Genomic DNA, 21153 nt, shown 5'->3' with positions numbered 1-21153 from the left:
CAATGAAGAAATAGGGTCCTAATTTTACAGGAGTCGGAGGCAGAGAAGAGTTAAAAGCAGTAGAATTGAAATTTTAACTCAAGGGCCTGTGATTTTACAGTCCAGGTATGCTGGTTCCAGTTTACTGGGTGTGGTTAGCTTTTAGGAATTTGAAATTAAGCCAGTTAGGCTACTAGCATTTTTGTGGCCAGTTATGTCTAAAATTCTTGATTGGAGAGGTCTGTTAAGAAAGTATACATAGATCCTCTCCTTTCTATGGCTGATTCATGTTGAGTTTTGACAGAAAACAACAAAATTCTGTAAACCAGTTATCCTTCAATTAAAAAAAAAAGGGTTTGTGAGGTATGTATTGTTAATAGGCCTTTGACTTTCTTCACATCTTGTGTTTGGTTGATCTTTAGAGCTTCTCTGGACTTGAAGTTAATTATTGTATCCATTTTCAGTTTTTCTACCCTCTGACTATCTTTTTTTTTCCTCATGACTATTCTTGACTACTTGGTGCCTTAAAAGTCATGCAGGCCTTTTCTATGAGAAAAGCAGGTAAAGCAAAATGCCTTTCTTTTACTGGAGAGGCAGGCTTATTTGCTGCAGACCATTTTACGGTTGTATGTGTTGCTAGTTGTGATCATTGTACTTATAACTGTTACCTGGTAATTTTTGCACTTTTACTTTATATAAATTAAACTGGTAAACTTCTGTGATAGTTTGTCACACGTCATCTGTACAGAAACTTCGGATAAACAAACAGCTTCAACGTTTTTGTCTGTAGCTCTTGAATTTTTTCATCCTGGATTGGAGGGAGGAAGGGACAATGATAATTGCCACTTACTGTGCTCCTGTAATGTACCAGACACTGTGCTAGATATTTTAGAGGCAGTATTTGTACTCTTGACCAGAGCCTCATCAGGTGGTTCAGGTGTGTGCCTGTGTGCTCAGTGGGGTCCGACTCTTTGCGACCCCATATACTGTAGCCCTCCAGGCTCCTCTGTCCATGGGATTTTCCAGGCAAGAATACTGGAGTAGGTTGCCATTTCCTTGCTCCAGGGGATCCTCCCAACCCAGGAATCGAACCCTCATCTTTAGTGCCTCCTGCATTGCAGGTGGATTCTTTATCACTGAGCCACCTGCGAAGCCCTCTATTTGGGTGGTAGTGTGCTAATGGAATCTTTTTACAGATGAAGAAATAGAGCGACATAGTGATAGGTGAGTACCTTGCCTTAAGATTTTGTAGCTAGTATTTGATGGAGCCTGAATTCAAATACAGGTCTTTCCAGCTCTAAAACCCATGCAGGCTTTGAAAGGTAAGGAGGTAGTGGACACTTGGTGTGCTTTTCAGCAAATATTTGCCGTTAAATGCATTTTAAGACCATTTACTCTCTTGTCCTCTTGTATGGCTTACTACTTCCAATCAACCAAAGTTTCTCTCATTTTCCGAATTCCAGCTTTGGGTTTTTGGAACACCTTTAAACAGAGCCTAAAATGGAACCTCGAAAATTAATCTGTTGTCTCTAAGTATGTTTTATTTAATTGTGGTTTTAGTGGTCAGTTGTAGGGAGAGTTTTTTTTAATTGCTTGGCAATTTTTTTAAATATGAAGGAAAGACTGTTGCCCTCTCAGATCTTAATTGTTTATTTCGACTAACAGGTTGCTTTTGGCTATTACTGAAGGTTTGTTTAGTTTTTATTAATTTAATCAGAAAAGTAATATGTGCTCTATAAAATTCAAACAATACAATTGAAGCATATGAAAAAGTTCTTACCTCTTCTCTAGCCTAATGATCAATTTTGAATTGTGTTCTGTGGAGCATAGTTAAAGTGAGTAAAGAAGAGTTGATGTCATGCACAATTATTGCAGCTCCAAAGTTTTCTTAATCTTTTTAAACTCCAAACGCTAATAGGCTAGTGTGTAGTTTAAAGACGAATTAAAATTTGTTGGGCCCACTATATCATAATCTCATAATCATGACTTTTGTTTTAAATTTGTTATATGAGCTTACTTTTAGGCTGTTTTCAAGTATGATTTTATAAAAAGATAAAACTACATGTTTCGTGTCATGCAAGTGAACTTGTTCTAGGTGAAAGAGAAGAAATTACAGGTTCCGTTTTAACTTTGTAAAATAGCTGGTCTTTTCTAAGGTATACTTAGAGCTGACATTTTAAAATTTGTGTTTTGGGGTGTACTGTTTGGATAAAAACAATTATATAATTCTCCACTGTTTACTTTTGTCTTGTCTTCCTTGGTGTATTTCCAAAGTGTATGTTGAAAGTTGTGTTAATGTCAGTCAACTTTCTTTTGTAACATTTTCATTGACAGGTGAACTGTATGTGATAATCCAAATTTTATTTCATAAAAGAAGATAAAAAATGTTAATTTTTATTTAATCCAAAAAGTTGATTCATATCTTTGTTGCTTATATTGGGAGTGTGCCAATGCTACCTGCTTCTAGCCTTGACCTACTCTGCCTACTTTGTGTTAGGGCAGGTATGCCGAAAGAACTCATTAGGTTGTTTAGTCACTGAATAAGCCATTGATTAAAATTTTTTCCTCTTCTCAAATAGCATTTTTTTTTTCTGGTTAGAAAAGTAATAACAGTGTGATTGCAGACATTTTAAAAAATAGAGAAGACAAGTATAATCATACAGTTTAGAAGTGTCCCCTTCTTTCCCCAAATCTTTTATGTGTGTACAAATTGTTTTTTAACAATAATGGGTTATTCTGGACAAAGATGTTCTATAATCTTTTTACATAATAGTATATCATGTAATAGTCTCTTGATATAATGGAATTCTGAGTAGTATTTTAGATTGAGCAACAAGCAGATTCATCTCCTATTTCAAGGTACGGAAAGTGTTAATGCTTACATGCAAAAATGGCACGGGTATTAAGATTATGTTCAGATCATAAGTGCAAATAAAGGGTCTGCAGTATTGAAAAAGTAGACCATGAGTTGACCTAAGGAGAAACTGATAACAAAAATAATTTTTCACTTGCTGTTGCCTTTGGCATCCCACCGTCCAATTGTTAAAAGGCTGAATCTGCCCCACTTCCATGCAGTCTTAATCTTTGTCAGTCTTAACTGTCGTACTTTCTCACTGAATTATCTCCACTTTGCAGTAATTTTCTGAAAAAATATTTGTGCCTCAAAAGCAAAGTTTTTATTTTACAGATTCTACCATGATTTATGATTGTTGATTTAACTCAAGAAAACACAAAATATATCTCTCACATTTAAAAAATATCAGGAGCTAGCTTTTTTCAATGAGATTATACCTATTTCATTAATGTTCTCATAGTTTGTTTTTCTAAAATCTTTTTATTTTGAAGTAAATTTAGATTCACAGAAGAATTGTAAAAGCAGTACAGAGAATTCCTGTATGCCCTTTGTCCAACTTCCCCTAATGTTAGCATCTTATATACCATGGTACATTTATCAGAATTAAGAAATTAACATGGGTAAACTGAACTAAACTATAGACTTTTAGTTCAGTTTCTCCAGTTTTTGCAGTAATGTCGTTTTCTGTTCCAGAACCTAATCCAAGAGACCATGTTGTATTTAATTATTATATCATATTAGCCTCCTTTATCTGAGTTTCTCAGTGTAGATTTTCATTATCTTGGCAGTTTTGAAGAGCTTAGGTATTTTGCAAGTTTCCCTCAATTTGCATTTGTCTGATGTTTTCTTTTGATTAGATGGGGTTATAGATTTGGGAAGAGGTGCCATAGAGGTGAGACTTCCCTGTAGCTCGAAGGGTAAAGAATCTGCCTGCCATGCAGAAGACCAGAGCTCTATTCCTGAGGCTTGGGAAGGGGACTGGCAACCCACTCCAGTATTCTTGCCTGGCGAATTCCATGGACAGAGAAGCCTGGTGGGCTATAGTCCGTGGGGTCGAAAAGAGTCGGACATCACACACAGACACTTACACAGAGACACACACACACACAGACACACATAGTCTGTGGGGTTGCAAAGAGTCGGACATCACACACAGACACACATACAGAGACACACACAGACACACATAGTCCATGGGGTCGCAAAGAGTCAGACATCACCCACACCCACACCCACACCCCGCCCCCCCCCAGTCATTAAGAACCAATGCACCCTCAGGGGAAGGGAGCTAAAGAGGCCCCATCTCCTGGAGGGGGGAGTATGCAGCGGATTTGTGGGCCTGTGTTAAAACCACTGCAGTAATAAACATTTGAGGTGGGGGCCGTGTTTTGAGGTCATGCAGATACCTTAACTCTCCTTGAAGTTTCACCCACTAATTTTAGCATTCAGCAGTGGATCTTGTCTGCAGCAGTGGATCTACTAGTGATTTTCTACTTCTCATGTTCCTTCTACATGTATTATTTGGAATCCTCATGTAAGGAAGAGTTGTCCCTTCTCTCCTCTTTAGTTAATACTTGTACCCTTATGGACTCATGGATATTTGTTTTATTTTGGGGGTTATAATCCAGTACATGATTGTTTACTCTGTGGCTCAAATTGTTGCCTTGGCCTTTGGGGTTTGCTATCTGTCCTTTCAACATGCCATGTTCCTGTAGATTTTTTTCTCTGGCATTTTGCCCAAAATGTTACTCAAGAATGACTATTCCTTAGCTGTTACTCACAATGAGAGAGACCTGATTAAAAACACAAAATTAAAATGTTCTCTGAACTCTTGATACAGTGCTTTGTTAAAGGCACAATATTATATTTTGGATGAGTAAGTCAGTTTACCATCACACAGACAGATACGTTAAACATCAGAGTGAGGAAAAACAAGACTCCAGGTTACTATGGGGAGAAGGTATCAAGTATCATTGTCATTGTAAATTAGACATGAAGAAGACTAGAGGAAGTTTTGATTGAAAACAATCTAGTTTAGGAGAGTGTCGATTATAGTTGTACTGTAATCTGTAAAGATTTCTTTACTTGTACAAAAATTTCTCAACTGATAGAATTCGGTTTTTCACATAAGTCAAAATGGTATTGCAGACTGAAAACTTAAGTCAGATTCTTGAGAATAAAAGAAAGATACATTTTGCTAAATTATCCTTGGCTCTGTACCAGAACTGATCTTGAGCTTTCTAACTTTAGATTCGCATATTTCCTATCAACATTATTACTTGTTCTGTTTTGTAAATTATAGTTACAGAAATATCTTTAAGTGATCTCAAGTCTGAATTATCATACTTCATGTATATTAATAGTTTAGAAATAAGCTACTACAGGAGTAGGTAATTTAAAACGTTCCAATGCAGGTAACGTGCTGTTGATCATAGTCTCTTGGTGTGTAAATTGGATAAGGCAAGAAATTTGTTGGTTGATTTTGTTTGCCATTCTTTTCCATGTGTCTTGTCACGTTAGTGAAACTGATGGTTTGGGAGAGAAAAAAATAGGCTTCTTTAGCAAAACTCATTGCGGAGCACAGTGCTCGATTCTTTATATTATTTATAATGGCTCTGGCCTTTAAATTATCAGAAACACATAAATGATGTTTCAAAATAATGCTGTTTGTGAAATTTAAAAAGAATGTGATAATTGAAAAAGGTAGTTTTAAAAAATTGACTACTACTTTCTTTGAAACCATAATGTAACTTGTAACATAGTTAGGAAGCATTTATGTTTTTCTCCAGCCTTATGGTTATTCTGAAAGAGAAAAATTGATCTTTATGGTAATTAGTGACATCAGAGGCGACATCTGTAGCCCATTGCTGTCCTTTACCAGTACCACTGATTCAGGGCATGTTTATTGAGTGTTTACTGGATACCTGGCACTGTGCTCAGGAAAGTTGGTAAATTCAGGGCATTTGCTGTGTCATAATTTCTGTTAAAAACAAAGTAACTGTAGTTGTGTTGGTGCTGTGATTTTTCTTGCTAACTGAAATGTAAACTTGTAAGATACTCATTGCTAGTGTTCAGTGTTCATCATTCTTAAGAATTCATTTGGTCTAATTAAAGAGAAGGGTATCAATAGTACTGAAGCCAGTCAGCAAATGTACTGACTAATAGAAGTTGTTTGGTATTAGGTATTAATAATTTATTAAGGGTAAATTTTTATAATACCTATCCCTACTATCCCCTTTTATTCTTTAGGCTCTCAAATGGGAAAGGGTGTTATTAAGTTCATCCTGTGCTTCAATCAGCCCTTCTTAATCACTTATTTTAAAAGCTTATTACCTTCTGTGACCTTTATTTTGCCATTTACTAGGGCAGGATTTAAAAAAATTTTTTTCCTTTTTTGGTATAATTAGAGACAATAAGTGTACTACAGTAACTTGGTAAACTAGAAAGGTATGTGTTTTTTGTTTGTTTTTATATATTTTTTAAATTTAGTTGGCTGCATTGGGTCTTAGGTGGCGGCCTGCGGGACCGTTCCTTGTGGCTCACAGTCTCTAGTTATGGTATGTGCACTTTGGTAGTTGCGGCACTCTGGCTTTGTTGCTCTGCAGCATGTGGGATCTGAGTTCCCCAACCAGGAATCAAACCCATGTCCCCCCATTGCAAGGTGGATTCTTAAATACTGGATCACCTGAGAAGTCCCAGAAATCTAAAAGTTTTAATACTTACCACTGTATAAACCTCGGTGAAAGTGGAAGTGTTAGTCTCTCAGTCATGTCCCACTGTTTCGATCCCACAGACTGTAGCCTACCAGGTCCCTCTGTCAGTGGAATTCTCCAGGCAAGAAGACTGGAGTGGGTTGCTATTCCCATCTCCAGGGGATCTAAACCCAGGGATTGAACTGAGGTCTCCTGCATTGCAGGCAGATTCTTTACTAGGAAAGCCCCCCTGGTGTTATAAATCTCGGTAAACAGTTGATTAATAATCCCAGAGATAATCATGCCCAAACATATTGCTTACATGTAAATACACTTGTAATCTACATTTCATTTGCAAGTGATATTTGGGTTTCATTTTAAGTGGATAGCATTTTATAAAAACTAAGTCACAGGGAAGAAATTTAAGAATCCTGTATGTCTTCTGAAAAAAATCTGTAAATTCTGGATTTTTTGTCATTTTGAAATTGCTTTAAAAGAACTTACAGAACTGGTCAGAGTTGGGAAGAATAGAATCTATGAGTGGTTCCTTTGACCATGGGATGACTGTTGTCTTGAGATTTATGAAAGGCTCTCTGGAGATAATTTTTGAGATAGTCTCAGTGATGGTAAATGTGCATAAACATAGCCTAGCTTTCAGTGTTTTGTTTTTTTTTTTCCAGTGTTTTCTGAAGTATGCTTTGACACAAGCTTAGAATGTTGGCAAAGTTGAGCATTTACACAAACAGCCTCCTTGTTTTTATTGTATCTCTAGTTTAAAATAAAAGAGAACTCCAGGTGGATGCTAGGGAGGGATCATTCATAAAAGCCCTTTGTTGGAGGATTGCTATGAAATAAGGATTTGAGATTTGAAGTTGAAGGAGAGATTTGTTTGTTTCACTGGCAAAAACAAATGAAACTTTAACTCCCTGTATTCTAATATTGCAGAAGAGTGGGATTTTTCTAGGGAAAGTCTGTTGGACTCTTCCAAGAATGCATATCACTTATGTTTCCTTTCATTCGTTGCTTGGACGTGGAAGTTCAGTGAGTTAGAGATAAGGGTGTCATTGTCTATCTTATTTATACATAATTCTGTCATGTTCAGTGATTCATCAAAAGGGCCCCAAACTGCTGTTTCTTGGCGTTTGGGCTTCTATAGGGCGTCCATGGGCTTTTCACAAGCTGTAGTCTTCCTCAGTGAGCTATTAGTCTTGGCTATATTTTTGTTGTTGTAGAACTTATAATACAATATGCTTTTTATTAATGTCATTTTCTTTTTCTCTTTGCAGTGATTATTTATTCAAGTTACTTCTGATTGGCGACTCTGGGGTTGGAAAGTCTTGCCTTCTTCTTAGGTTTGCAGTAAGTTGAAATCAAAAATGATTTTAAAGGCATTAATGCTGTGTATATTTTCTGGGTTGACAAAAGATAAAACTGTTTTATTCAGGATATTCTTCCAGAATTTTATATGTGAAGCCTCCAAATACACATTCCCAGTGATATCTAGACTCTTTAAATAGAGAAAATACTGTTGTTCCTAAAAGAAATTCAGGAAAACTGTGGATATAAAGTCAAAGTGTCTGATACTCTCCTTGGAGGTCAAACAGTGTTTCATTCCAACATAAATAATGAGTAAGGGAAAAAATGGTAGGTTTGTGTTGAAAATGACTTGATGGAAGACAAATCTTCAAGTAAAACTTTAGTAGAATAAAAAGAAAAAGCAGGGCCTGGTACAGACTATTTATTTTTTTAACAGTGACATCGTTGTCATTTAAATTTAGACTGATAAATAACTTAATAATAACTTTCAACTTAATAAATAAAATGCACGGACTTGTTCATAGTGTTTATGAACTGCCTTCAAATTTAACATGTTTTCCTTCTCACTATCTTGATCATTGCTTCTTAAGATGTGAACCAGTGGGGATTATCAAGACCCTCCTGGAGTCCATGAGATCAAAAACTACTTCCTAATAACATGAAATCATTAGTATTTACTGAATAAATAATTACCTAGTAATTGTACTAAGACAAAAGACATTTGCCTTTTTTCACTCTGTTGATCTTTGCCCTGATGGTGCAAAAGCAAGTGCCTTATTAGTCCTATGTTGATCGCAAAGAGTCAGACACGACTGAGCGACTGAACTGGACTGAAGTAATGCTAAGCCCCAGATTATGCTCATAGTCATGGTGTTTACCTCTATTTGCTCATAGGGGAGGAAAAAAACACCATTATCACTTAAGTGTGTCTTTGATGAAACAGGAAAAAATGATTAACTTTTTTCATACTTTTAACAATTGAGGTGTAGTTGATGTTCTGTGTTATATAGCTGTTAGATGTACAATATAGTGATTCACAATTTTTAAAGGTTATATTCCACTTATTATTATAGGATGTTGGCTATATTCCCTGTGTTGTACAACATGCCCTTGTAACTTTCTGTATTATACATAGTAGTTTGTACCTCTTAATCCCTTACCCCTATTTTGCTTCTCCTCCTTCCCCTCTCCCTGCCAAAAACCACTAATTTGTTCTCAAATCTGTGAGTCTGTTTCTTTTTTTGTTATAGTCATTAGCTTGTGTGTGTTTTTTTTTTAGAATCCACATGTAAGTGATACCATACAGTATTTGTCTTTCTCACTCTGACTTAGGTACCGTAATACCCTCTCAAGTCTATCCATGTTGTTGCAAATGTCGAATTTTTATTTTTTATGCCTGACTAGTATTCCATGGTATGTATATATGTATGTATACATCTCCTTTATCCATTCATCTGTTGATGGACACTTACTAATTTTTAAAGATTTTGATCCTTGTTGAGTGTTTTTAAATATTCTGTGTGAAAAAATGAGTACACATAAAACAGTTTTACTGAAGACTGGAATGTGTTGGTTGTCTTAAGGGAGAGAAAAGCGTTTGTATAGTTGTTTCCATTATGAGCTAAACTAGCTGCTTTTTTCATTGAACTTTTTTTTTTTAACTTGAAAGAACAACTAACAGGCTACATTTATCTAGAACTGAGTATTGGGTGTACATTTTATCAGATGAACAGACTTGTCACTTCAAGGAAAATACCTGATACCATTTGTTGCCTATAATAACTTCAAGCTTTTCAAGGGAAAATTAGAATTTAAAAAAATTTAAAATCCACCACTGCAAGCTTGACAGCATCTCAATACTTAATATTACTTTTCTGATGAGATATTAATAAGTCTCATGTATATTCATTATATATAATAATTTGAAAATAAGACCATGTAAGTACCAGAATAAAACCTAGGTGGCTCTTTAATCATATGTGAAAGTATTTTCTAACAGGAAAAAAATCAGGAAAGAAAGGACTGTTATATTTGATTTCATTAAAATTAATGTTGACACATAATGTCAGAAAACAAAAGGTCCTAGGAAAAAGTATTTGGAGGAAGAGGTGATAGGCTCAGTATATAAAGCACATTTGTACACTAATGAGGAAAGGGTATTTGTCCGAATGGAAATAAGAATGAATGCATGAGTCGGCAGTTTACGAAAGGAGAAATACAAATTGCCAGTAAATGTGAAAAAATGTTCAGTTTTATTTGTAATTAAAGGGCTTAAAATTTTTTTTTTGTTTAGCTGCTCAGCTGTGTCCAACTCTTTGTGACCCCATGGACTGTAGCCCACCAGGCTCCTCTGTCCATGGACTTCTCCAGTCCAGAATACTGGAGCGGGTTGCCATTCCCTTCTCCAGAGAATCTGACCAGGGATCGAGCCCAGGTCTCCTGCATTACAGGCTGATTCTTTACTGTCAAAATTAGATAATACTTAGTATTTATTAAAGTGACAAGTATTAAAAATTAATTCCTAGTATTAAATCAGTGATCTGGGTAGGTGGAAAGAAGCTAGCATTTCTTGAGGAAAATGGCTGTAGCCTGAGGTATTTGCGCTTCAAAGAAAATCCTTTCCAGGTTCCTACAGACCTAAGTCACAGGTTTTCAGTATTACCTACACAGAATCAGCCAGGAAGCATTTTTAAAATACTGATTCCCAGATCCCTAAAATAGATTCAAGCTGTAAAAAGTATGATTAAGAAATGTATAATAAGCTTTGAGAGCACAGAGGGAAGAATCTCTTTAACTACTGGCCAAGGAATTGGGGAATGTTTGGACAATCACTGTTGCCTGAACTCAAATTTGAAAAATGGATAAAAATTGGCAACTTGCCCACGGGCTAGGGAGCTAGGGGGATAAAGCTTGGGAGTGGGGAGAAAGAGATACTGAAAATTTGGACAGTTGAAATGGCAAGTTCAGTGGCTCAGAGGCACGCAAGTAAGGGTTATTTAGGGGTATATAAGAATTCAGTTAATAACAGCATTTATAAGTTTTTCTAACAAAGCACCTGCCATGTTCTAGTGCTGAATGTTGTTCTCTATCCATTTTCTATAGTACGTGATACTTGACAATTTAAATTTAAAAAATGAATATCTAATAATGATGAGTATTTTGTCAAATTGCATTCAATGCTTCAAAAATATCCTTTTACCCAGTGATTCTGTTTATACCGAAATGTGAATATATGTGGAGGATAAGTCAACATAGCTGTCTCTCGCCACTTGGAACTCTGATCACACTTTACAGTTGTCTTTAGCCATCTTTGTCTCAGTGTCATGTACACATCTGATTCAGCATTATCAAGACTTGCCCACACTCGTTTCATGTCGTCCTTTTTCTCCTTTTGTTGGAGTGCTACAAATAAAAATCCCAAATGTGTCATTTCCCCTTGCATACTGTATTTAATACAGGGTTTCCCTACTCTCACATGGTAAAGAATCTGCCTGCAGTGCAGGGGATCTGAGTTCGATCCCTAGGTTGGGAAGATCCCCTGAAGAAGGAAATGGCAACCCACTCCAGTATTCTTGCCTGGAGAATCCCGTGGACAGAGGAGTCTGGCAGGCTACAGTCCTTGGCATTGCAGAGTCAGACACGACTGAGTGACACTCATACACTATCATATAAAAAACATTTGTTGACTTACAAAATAAATGTTCTTGGTTATCTTAAGAAGTGTGGTGTTAGTTTGAATCACAATTCAAAACATGGTTCACACAGACTATTGACGTAGGGAACAGACTTGTGGTTGCCAGCGGTGGAGAGGGGAGGATGGAGAGAGATGGGAGTGGGAGTTTGGGGTTAGCAAATGCAAACTTTTATATATAGAATGGAAAAATAAGGTCCTACTGTATAGCACAGGGAACTATTGAGTTTCCTGTGATAAACCATAATGGAAAAGAATATGAAAAAATGTCTATATATGTATAACTGAATCACTTTGCTCTATAGCAGAAATTAACAACATTGTAAAGCAACCAGACTTCAATTTTTTTTAAAACCCATGGTTCATACTTTAATTTCGTTGTTTTGCTGCTTAGTCTTTTAGAGTTTTTCCAACTTCCCACTTCCCACCTCCTCCTTTTTTATTTATGTATTTTTCATGTCACTTTCTTTTTGCAGAAACTGGGGCAGTTGTCCTATAAATTGTCCAGCATTTTAGGTTTGTCAATTTGCTTCTCTGTGGTGTCTTTAAACTTGTCGCTCCTGATTTCCTGTTTCTGTAATTGGAAGTAAGCCCCAGAGCAGTGCTTTATATATCATTATGGTAGTTACTAGGCCCTTGTGATTATTTAAATTTAAATAAAATTGAATGGAATAAAAAATTCAGTTCCTTGTTCTCACTAGCCACATGGAGCTACTGGCTACTGTATTGACAATCACAGTCTATAGAACCTTTCTGTCATCAAAGAAAGTTCTTTTTAACAGTGCTACTCTTAATAGATTTAGGCTTGATTGAGCCTAAATCCATTTTTGTTAGCAGAATACTTCCTGGGTGGTGCTTTATGCCTGATAATTGTACAGTGGGGTTACATGGTGAAAGTGTGATCTCTCCATTTACATATATTTTCACTTAAAGAAAAAAAACTGAATTTTGTTTTCATTAAGAGTAAAATAATTGTAATAGGTACTTAGGGAAAAAACAGGTGTCATTTTAAAAGTTTAGCCTTGGGTTAAACATTGTTCACACAAAAACTTGTACACAAATGTCCATAGCAGCACTATTGATAAAACAGCTAAAATGTAGAAACCACCCAAATGTCCATGAACTGATAAACAAAACGTAGGATATCCATACAGTGTGCTGTTTTTCAGCCATGAAAAGGAATGAGGTACTGATTCATGCTGTAACATGGCTGGGGCTTCCCTGGTGGCTCAGTGGTAAAGAATCTGCCAGTGCAGGAGAGACAGGTTCGATCCCTGGTCCAGGAAGATCCCACGTGCTGTGGAGCAACTAAGCCCGTGCGCCACAAGTACTGAGCCTGTGTTCCGCAACAAGAGAAGCCTCTGCAAAGAGAATGCCCTCATGTACTTCAAGTAGAGGATAGCCTCCACTCACCACAACCAGAGAAAAACCAGACCCAGCACAGCCAAAAATAAAATAGATAAATTGTGTGTGTGTGTGTGTGTATATATAAAACAAAAAAGGCTGAACCTTGAAAAGTTTATGCTGAGTGAAAGAAGCCAAACACAGAAGGTCACATTGTATGATTCCATTCATGTGAGGTGACCAAAACAGACAAATCTGTGGAAACATAAAGTAGATTAGTAGTTTCCAGAGTCTAGGGGGAGAGGAAGAGATCTGACTGCTGCTGGGTATAGGGTTTTCTTCTGGAGTGAAGAAAATGTTTTGGAATTAAAATAGTTGTGATGGTTGCACAGCTTTCTGAATATACTAAAAACCACTGAATTATATATTTTGAAGGGGTGAATTTTCTGTAAATGAATTATGTCAATTTTAAAAGTGATATCTAGGAAATAAAATTGACTTATGAAAGAATTTCAGGAGAGGGACATGATCATAGGTTTGTGTTGAATAAACTGAATAACCAGTGGGGGTGGAGGAACAAGAATTCTGCTGATTAGCAAATTAGAAAAATCATTTGTAATCATTCAAAATATAAAACCTTCTCTGTATGATACATATAAAGAATTTGCCCAGATATGATTGGAAAACTAAAGAATAGCTATTGGAAAAAAGCCATTTTTAAGTAGCACTTTGTCTTCAGAATGTGAACTGAGTGCAGGAACAGGATGGAGTGGCTGTTCTCAGACTGTTAGTGTCTTACAAATTTTATCAGCTTTCTAGATAAAAGTTAATGTATTTCTTACTTACTCTATTGAACATTCATTTTAATTGTTAACTTTTTTCCCTTTAGGATGATACATATACAGAAAGCTACATCAGCACAATTGGTGTGGATTTCAAAATAAGAACTATAGAGTTAGATGGGAAAACAATCAAACTTCAAATAGTAAGTAATTTTTGGACTAGAAATTTTTTGGAAATTATTTTGGTAAATTTAGAATGTCTTTGTTATTTGTAATATGTTAAAATGAAAGTATCTTAGGAATCATTCATCTGTGACAGAATGGTAGAGTAAGAATTGTTTAGATTGAAAGTGATTTAAGATTACCTCCTTCATTGAGTTTTCTGTTCATAGAGTTGAGAAAGACATGTTTTAAGTCAAACCTGGTCCCAGTTCTTTTTCTTGCGCTTTTATCAGTGAGGTCTAAGGGGTCTAAGTTGATGTTTGTTTACTTCGTCTTATAGAAGTATATTGAGCAGTTTTCATGTCTTTTATTGTGCTGAATACTCTGGATCCAGGAAAAACCTAGGAGAGGTTCTTCATATTTGTTTTAGTTGAGTATTAGATAGTATGTTCCAACTCTGTAGAAATGTAGAATTTTATTGGAAGGGAATTTAGCTTTTCTTACATATTTTACGGCTCAGAAAATGGATGCTGAGAGATTTAATGACTTGCCTACCATTACTGGCAGAACCATGTGACCCATAGCTCTCTGTTTTCAGTATATTGTGTTCCTGTGCCATCCTCACTGCCTTACCCATCCTTAAAACCCCAACCCTGAATTAAAAATAGGCAGTTGTAGTAGAAACTTAATATAGGTCTGGGGACTACCAGGAGGGACATACCTTTGGTCTTTAAAAAAAAAAAAAAGAATCTCGGTTATCTTTTAGAATTGGCTCTTAGTATGAGGTAACATAGAAAACAAGTGACTGCTCTTTTTTATGGAATTAATAGCACTCTGAACTGGAAGGAGTTCTGAATTTGGAGTCAGAAAACTTGGGTTGGTTGTGTTCATTCTGCTGTTTATTAGTTGGAGAGTCATGGGTTTAACTTAACTTCAGCCTTTTTCCTGAGACTCAGTTTCTTACCTCTAAAATGAGTGTGATGATAGTTGACTTACTAATAGGTAGTTGTGAGAACCAAATCTATAGTTCTGTGTATGTATGTATGTTAATCTGTGTAAAAACCCTTTGCAGTTGCTTAGTAAAGTAAATGCCACTCAGTCGTGTCCGACTCTTTGCGACCGCATGGACTGTAGCCTACCAGGTTCCTCCGTCCATGGGATTTTCCAGGCAAGAATACTGGAGTGGATTGCCATTTCCTTCTCCAGGAGATCTTTCCAACCTAGGGATCGAACCCAGGTCTCCCGCATTGTAGGCAGACGCCTTACCATCTGAGCCACCGGGGAAGTCCTACATCTGCAGTTGTGTAATCAAAATTAACTTCTGTTGGCAGTCCACCATTTAGATTGGTCTTATCACAACCTGTCATTCCTTCCTGGAAGCATGTTTTCAGAGACGTTTACAATTTGGGTTACTCCTGTGTAAGTGCCACGTACTAAAATATGATTCCTGAAATCAAAGACAAGATAGTATCTAGCCAGTGTGGACTACATGGGGTAAATTCTCTATTGATTTGGCCTCTGAATTTCTTTTTTTTCCTCTCAGACTTTAGGGACTCTTGCCATTTTCTCATCATTGGCCCATACAAGGACAGAAAGAAAGCCTGAGTTTACTACATTTGCTATCTCAATAACGATTTTACCTACTAGTTGGGGTCTTACGGTTTTGCTTTGTTTTTTGTTTAAGTCTTAGATTTTGTGACTAGGGCGTTAAAAATCTAAATGCGAAATTTTACTTTTAACCCTGCTACATTTCACCTTGCCTGGCTTGAATTACCCATTCATGTTTTCCAGGTCTTTTACAAAAATGATTGGGCTTATCTATATTTTAATTATTTTTTCTGCTTTTCCTGCTCAAATGTGCCATCAGGGTCTTTATCACAGTTGGTGATTACAAAATATTCAGCACTGCAGGGCATGTATGGAGTCTAGTCCCATGAAAGGCCTCTTTCTGTGACTTGATTCATTCACAAAGCTTTATGGAAATGCTCACATTATACAGGCATTCAGATACATTGAAGGTTGCAGGGAGGGATGAAACATAGCCCCATAGGGGAGAGACAGTGGGAGAGACCAGCAGGGAAAATCAGTTTACCTCGTGATTATGAGGGGTCATGTACATAAAGGGTGGTCAGTTACAGAGGGAAGGTACTGTTAGGATGTCGAGTCAGGAGAGTTTTCAGAGTGGCAAGAAGATAGCAGAAATTTCACTCTTTGGATGCCGTTGCTTAGCTACAATTTTTTAATGTGTATTCAGAAATAGTTTCTTCCTGTTCTTGTCCTATCCTTGTGAAAGGGGTTAGTGGTGGTGAAGAGAAGGGAACTTAACATTTTATTGAGTAGCTACTATAATGAGGTATTGTGCTGCTGCTGCTGCTAAGTCGCCTCAGTCCTGTCCGACTCAGTGCCACCCCAGAGACGGCAGCCCACCAGGCTCCCCTGTCCCTGGGATTCTCTAGGCAAGAACACTGGAGTGGGTTGCCATTTCCTTCTCCAATGCATGAAAGTGAAAAGTGAAAGTGAAGTCACTCAGTCATGTCCGGCTCCTAGTGACCCCCTGGACTGCAGCCTACCAGGCTCCTCCGTCCTACCAGGCTCCTCCATCCATGGGATTTTCCAGGCAAGAGTACTGGAGTGGGTTGCCATTATTGTGCTAGGCATTTTATAAATATTATTTCATTTAAACTTGGCAGTTTTATAAAGTAGTGATATCTGGAATTTATGGATGAAGAAACTGTCATAACCAGGAACTAAATTTAATGTTTTGAAGTCAAATTGACTTTACTCCAGAGATCCTGCTTCTCCAAGGGTATCCGGAAAAGACTTGAGGCTCCTTACTGATGGTTTTCTGACTCTTAATAGGCTAGTACTTTGGATGAAAAAAGTAGCTTTTGCTTGTTTTAGAGGAACAATTGTTAACATATTACTTTATTACTTCATTATTATTTTTCCCCCTTGGAGTATGTTAAAGTGGTTATTGACATGATATTTCACTACAAAAATACTAATTATGCATCTATTTTACTATGTAACCACCATTACCACTTCTAAAAAAACGGAAACTAATGCCATAAAAATTTTTTTTTTTAACTTTTTGTTTTGGAGTATAGCCAATTAACAGTGTTGTGGTAGTTTCAAGTGGACAGCAAAAGGAGTCAGCCATACATACATATGTACCCATTCTCTGCCAGACTCCCCTCCCATCCAGGCTGTCACATAACACTGAGCAGAGTTCCATGTGCTATACAGTAGGTCCTTACTGGTTATCCATTTTAAATATGGCAGTGATACTAATGCCTTAATGTTATCTGATATTCAGTCTATATTTAAATTTCCCCAAAATTGCAGCTTATTTTTAACAGCTCTGTTGGCTGGGTCTTGGAAAAGGAAGTGATTTCACTCAGTGCTCCTGAATTTTTTTTTTTTTTTTTTTTTGCCATTTAGGACACTAGTGGGGAGCAATGTCAAGTTCACATATATATTCCAGAACTTTTACTTCTTCCCATGAAAGGCTGTTTCATCATAATCTCCACTTGTATTAGGCTACAAGTCTGTTTTTTGTTTTTTTAATTGTTAACTTATTAAGTAACCGTTCGGTTATTTCCCCATCAATCAACTATTAGTTTTAGTGTGAGGTGTGGTAAGGTGCTTCCATCTTGTCTGACTCTGTGTGACCCTACGGACTAGAGCCTGCCAGGCTTCTTTGTCCATGGGATTCTCAGGCAAGAATACTGGCGTGGGTTGACATTTCCTCCTCCAGGGGACAGGACTGAGGGATCTAGCCTGCGTCTCTTGTATCTCTTTGCCACTAGTGCCAGCTGGGAAGCCCGTTAGTGGGGTAGGTAGCTTTTCTAAAACAACATTCTTCTAAAAAAAAAAAAGGAAAGGTCATTATTTACGAGCAATTGAAACAAAATTCTCATTGCCCTTGTTAAAATCATGGTTTTTAAAAGGAGTTTACCTGATATTTTTCAATAGTTTTAACTGCAAACTTTAATGTGGCAGTGTATTTGTTTCCAGTGTTGGAACCTAAATGGTTGAAGTATGGTAAATTGCTCTTAAAATGAATCTTATAAAAGTATTTGGAATCATCTTCCTTACATTGTTTTCCCTAGGATTAAAATAATCGTTCCTTAGATGGCTAAAGTGCTGTCTTGACTGGTAGTTATCTGAATTCGGTCCTTTCAGTGTTTGCCATGATGATAAAATGTGCTAGCAAGAGACTTTGTCTTATGTTTGATGAGAGTTGTAATGTGTTAACAGGGGCACTAGAACAGTAGATTTGCCAGTATCAAGTCAGCCCATCTTTGCATTCATAGTGTAAGCTTGGCACAGTGCTAAAGGCTAATGAATATATGAAAAGTATGACGTAGTTGCTGATCGGCTTATAATTACAATATTGGTAGCATTAACTGCAAGCTAAATTAGACACTGCCTTCTTTTTTGAACCTTCAGATATTTGGCAGTTTCTTTGTGATTTAGTACTGTGAGCACAGAGAGCTAATGTTCCCATAGCAAATCCTGGTAATCCACAACTATGTAAACTAAATTGTTCTCCCTCCTTGCTGCCTTTTCCCCAACTCTTGTTTTAATGAAATTGCTTGGATTTCTTGATTGTTTTCTGATAGTGGGACACAGCAGGCCAAGAAAGATTTCGAACAATCACCTCCAGTTACTACAGAGGAGCCCATGGCATCATAGTTGTGTATGACGTGACAGATCAGGTAAGCTCCGGAGAAGACTGCGCTACACTGACAGTGCAGCGAGTTAGTGTCTGATTAAATGTCACTCTGGTTACTTTGCACACAAGCAGTGAGCATTATTTATGTAGCAGACTTTATCCGCCCCGAATGAAGTGAATGATACAAAGACACATGTCAAACCAGTTATCTTTTAAGAACAGGTACAGTGTTATATTTTCTCCCCTACATCATTTGAATAAACTGGTCAACCAAAATTTCCTATTTTCCTTTAGTAAACAGAAAATTTAGTAATTGGATTTACATTTGCTTTCAAGGGACCCAGATTATATTTATTATCAGTTAAATCATTTTGTCAAGGGTTTGTAGGGAACTGGGATTGTTTGGCTCCTGTTGTGTCCTTGGTGATAGGTGTTAACAGAAATTTGCCCTGTAATTAGACCTGTTGGACTTGCCAGGAGTAAGATTAAGGGTCTCTGCCCGTGGAGTGTGTGATTCAGAAATAGGGATGAGCTTTGAGGAACATTCTAAGAAGACAGTGAAAATCTAAAGATAAGCTTGTTGAAAGAAGGTAGGGGGATGTGAAGAATAGTGTAAGAATGGTTCAAAGGCAGTAATTATTTTTTTGATCAGAAAGTTAGAAAATTTCAGGGTTCTTTTGCCTGCCAAGGGTTGAAAGATGAACTTTGAAAATTACAGTGTGTAATTCTTGTAGTAAATGTTCAATCTCCAGTCAAATATGAAATCAGAGCTAATTAGGAGATAACTAGAATTATAAACTTTAGATTCAGCACCATTAGGAGTACTGTTTGATAAAACATGAAGAAATCATTGCTAGTTAATAAATCTCAAGTCATTTCCTTGTAATATTTAAAGTGGAAATTTTTCTCCCTTAAATATGACTGTGGAAAACAAGTATCTTTACACTGGACCCATTTATAACATTGGACATCTCTAGTAGTTAACAGTTAGGCTACCTCATTCATAAGCCAGAATTTTGACATTTCAAAAACTACATTTTGTTGTGCATATAAATAGCATATTCCAAAACAATGGGATTTGCCTGAGCTATAGTTTGAGCTGTATTTCCTTCTCAAATAAGGCATTGTCATCCTCAAGCTTTCAAATTCTGTATTCTTATTCATATAAGTATGTATCGAAATGTCAGTTCACATCTTTCCCAGCATTAAGAGTTCTTTTTTAATAGCTATTATCGTCTCACTAGCTCTTCTTAGGGGAGACACTTCTGTTTATCACTTGCTTCATTAGAATAGTTATGTTCAGAACTATATTATCACTCTTTAAATTGTCTTTTTAGGAGTCCTTCAATAATGTTAAACAGTGGCTGCAGGAAATAGATCGTTATGCCAGTGAAAATGTCAACAAGTTGTTGGTAGGGAACAAATGTGATCTGACCACAAAGAAAGTAGTAGACTACACCACAGCAAAGGTATGTTTAAAGTTTGACTTTCAGACTGAATTGGAAGGTGCTGAATTTGAATTATATATGGGTATGGAGTCACACAGTGGCTGCAACCACCTTAGCTTTTATTGTTAGTTTCCCAACAAAGGATTGAACCCATGCCCCCATATATTGGAAGCACGGAGTCTTCACCACTGGACTGCCAGGGAAGTCCCACCTTAACTTCTAAAATACATGCACTAGAAACTCTGACAGTGATAATTCGTGCATTGTCTTATCTGAGTTCAGTAAACTTAGTCATTCATCATTCCTTATTTCAGATGGTGAAAAAGATTTTTCAATTAATTTTGCCTTACATATTCTCTTAGGAATTTGCTGATTCCCTTGGAATTCCATTTTTGGAAACCAGTGCTAAGAATGCAACGAATGTAGAACAGTCTTTCATGACGATGGCAGCTGAGATTAAAAAGCGAATGGGTCCTGGAGCAACAGCTGGTGGTGCCGAGAAGTCCAATGTTAAAATTCAGAGCACTCCGGTCAAGCAGTCAGGTGGAGGTTGCTGCTAAAATTTGCCTCCGTCCTTTTCTCACAGCAATGAATTTGCAATCTGAACCCAAGTGAAAAAACAAAATTGCCTGAATTGTACTGTATGTAGCTGCACTACAACAGATTCTTACCGTCTCCACAAAGGTCAGAGATTGTAAATGGTCAATACTGACTTTTTTTTTATTCCCTTGACTCAAGACAGCTAACTTCATTTTCAGAACTGTTTTAAACCTTTGTGTGCTGGTTTATAAAATAATGTGTGTAATCCTTGTTGCTTTCCTGATATCAGACTGTTTCCCGTGGTTGGTTAGAATATATTTTGTTTTGATGTTTATATTGGCATGTTTAGATGTCAGGTTTAGTCTTCTGAAGATGAAGTTCAGCCATTTTGTATCAAACAGCACAACCAGTGTCTGTCACTTTCCATGCATAAAGTTTAGTGAGATGTTATATGTAAGATCTGATTTGCTAGTTCTTCCTTGTAGAGTTATAAACGGAAAGATTACACTATCTGATTAATAGTTTCTTCATACTCTGCATATAATTTGTGGCTGCAGAATATTGTAATTTGTTGCACACTATGTAACAAAACAACTGAAGATATGTTTAATAAATATTGTACTTATTGGAAGTAATATCAAACTGTATGGTGATAAGTATTGTTTT

At 36.7% G+C, this 21153-nt stretch overlaps 1 protein-coding gene across 1 annotated transcript in view; it reads left to right on the top strand.

Annotated features, from left to right (window-relative positions):
- Positions 1-21056, top strand: part of RAB1A (RAB1A, member RAS oncogene family) — a gene marked incomplete at its 5' end in the record, with an annotated part of 28609 nt that extends 7553 nt beyond the window's left edge. Inside the window, 5 exon segments of the mRNA NM_001286965.1 lie at positions 7812-7884; positions 13767-13862; positions 18447-18542; positions 19837-19968; positions 20310-21056. Of these exon segments, the coding sequence (NP_001273894.1) occupies positions 7812-7884; positions 13767-13862; positions 18447-18542; positions 19837-19968; positions 20310-20507 (595 nt within the window). The 3' untranslated portion in view covers positions 20508-21056.

Source organism: Capra hircus, chromosome 11, assembly GCF_001704415.2.
Source record: "Capra hircus breed San Clemente chromosome 11, ASM170441v1, whole genome shotgun sequence".
Taxonomy (NCBI): Eukaryota; Metazoa; Chordata; class Mammalia; order Artiodactyla; family Bovidae; genus Capra; species Capra hircus.
Note: the sequence above shows the minus strand (reverse complement) of the source record. Positions and strands in the feature narration are given on the sequence as shown.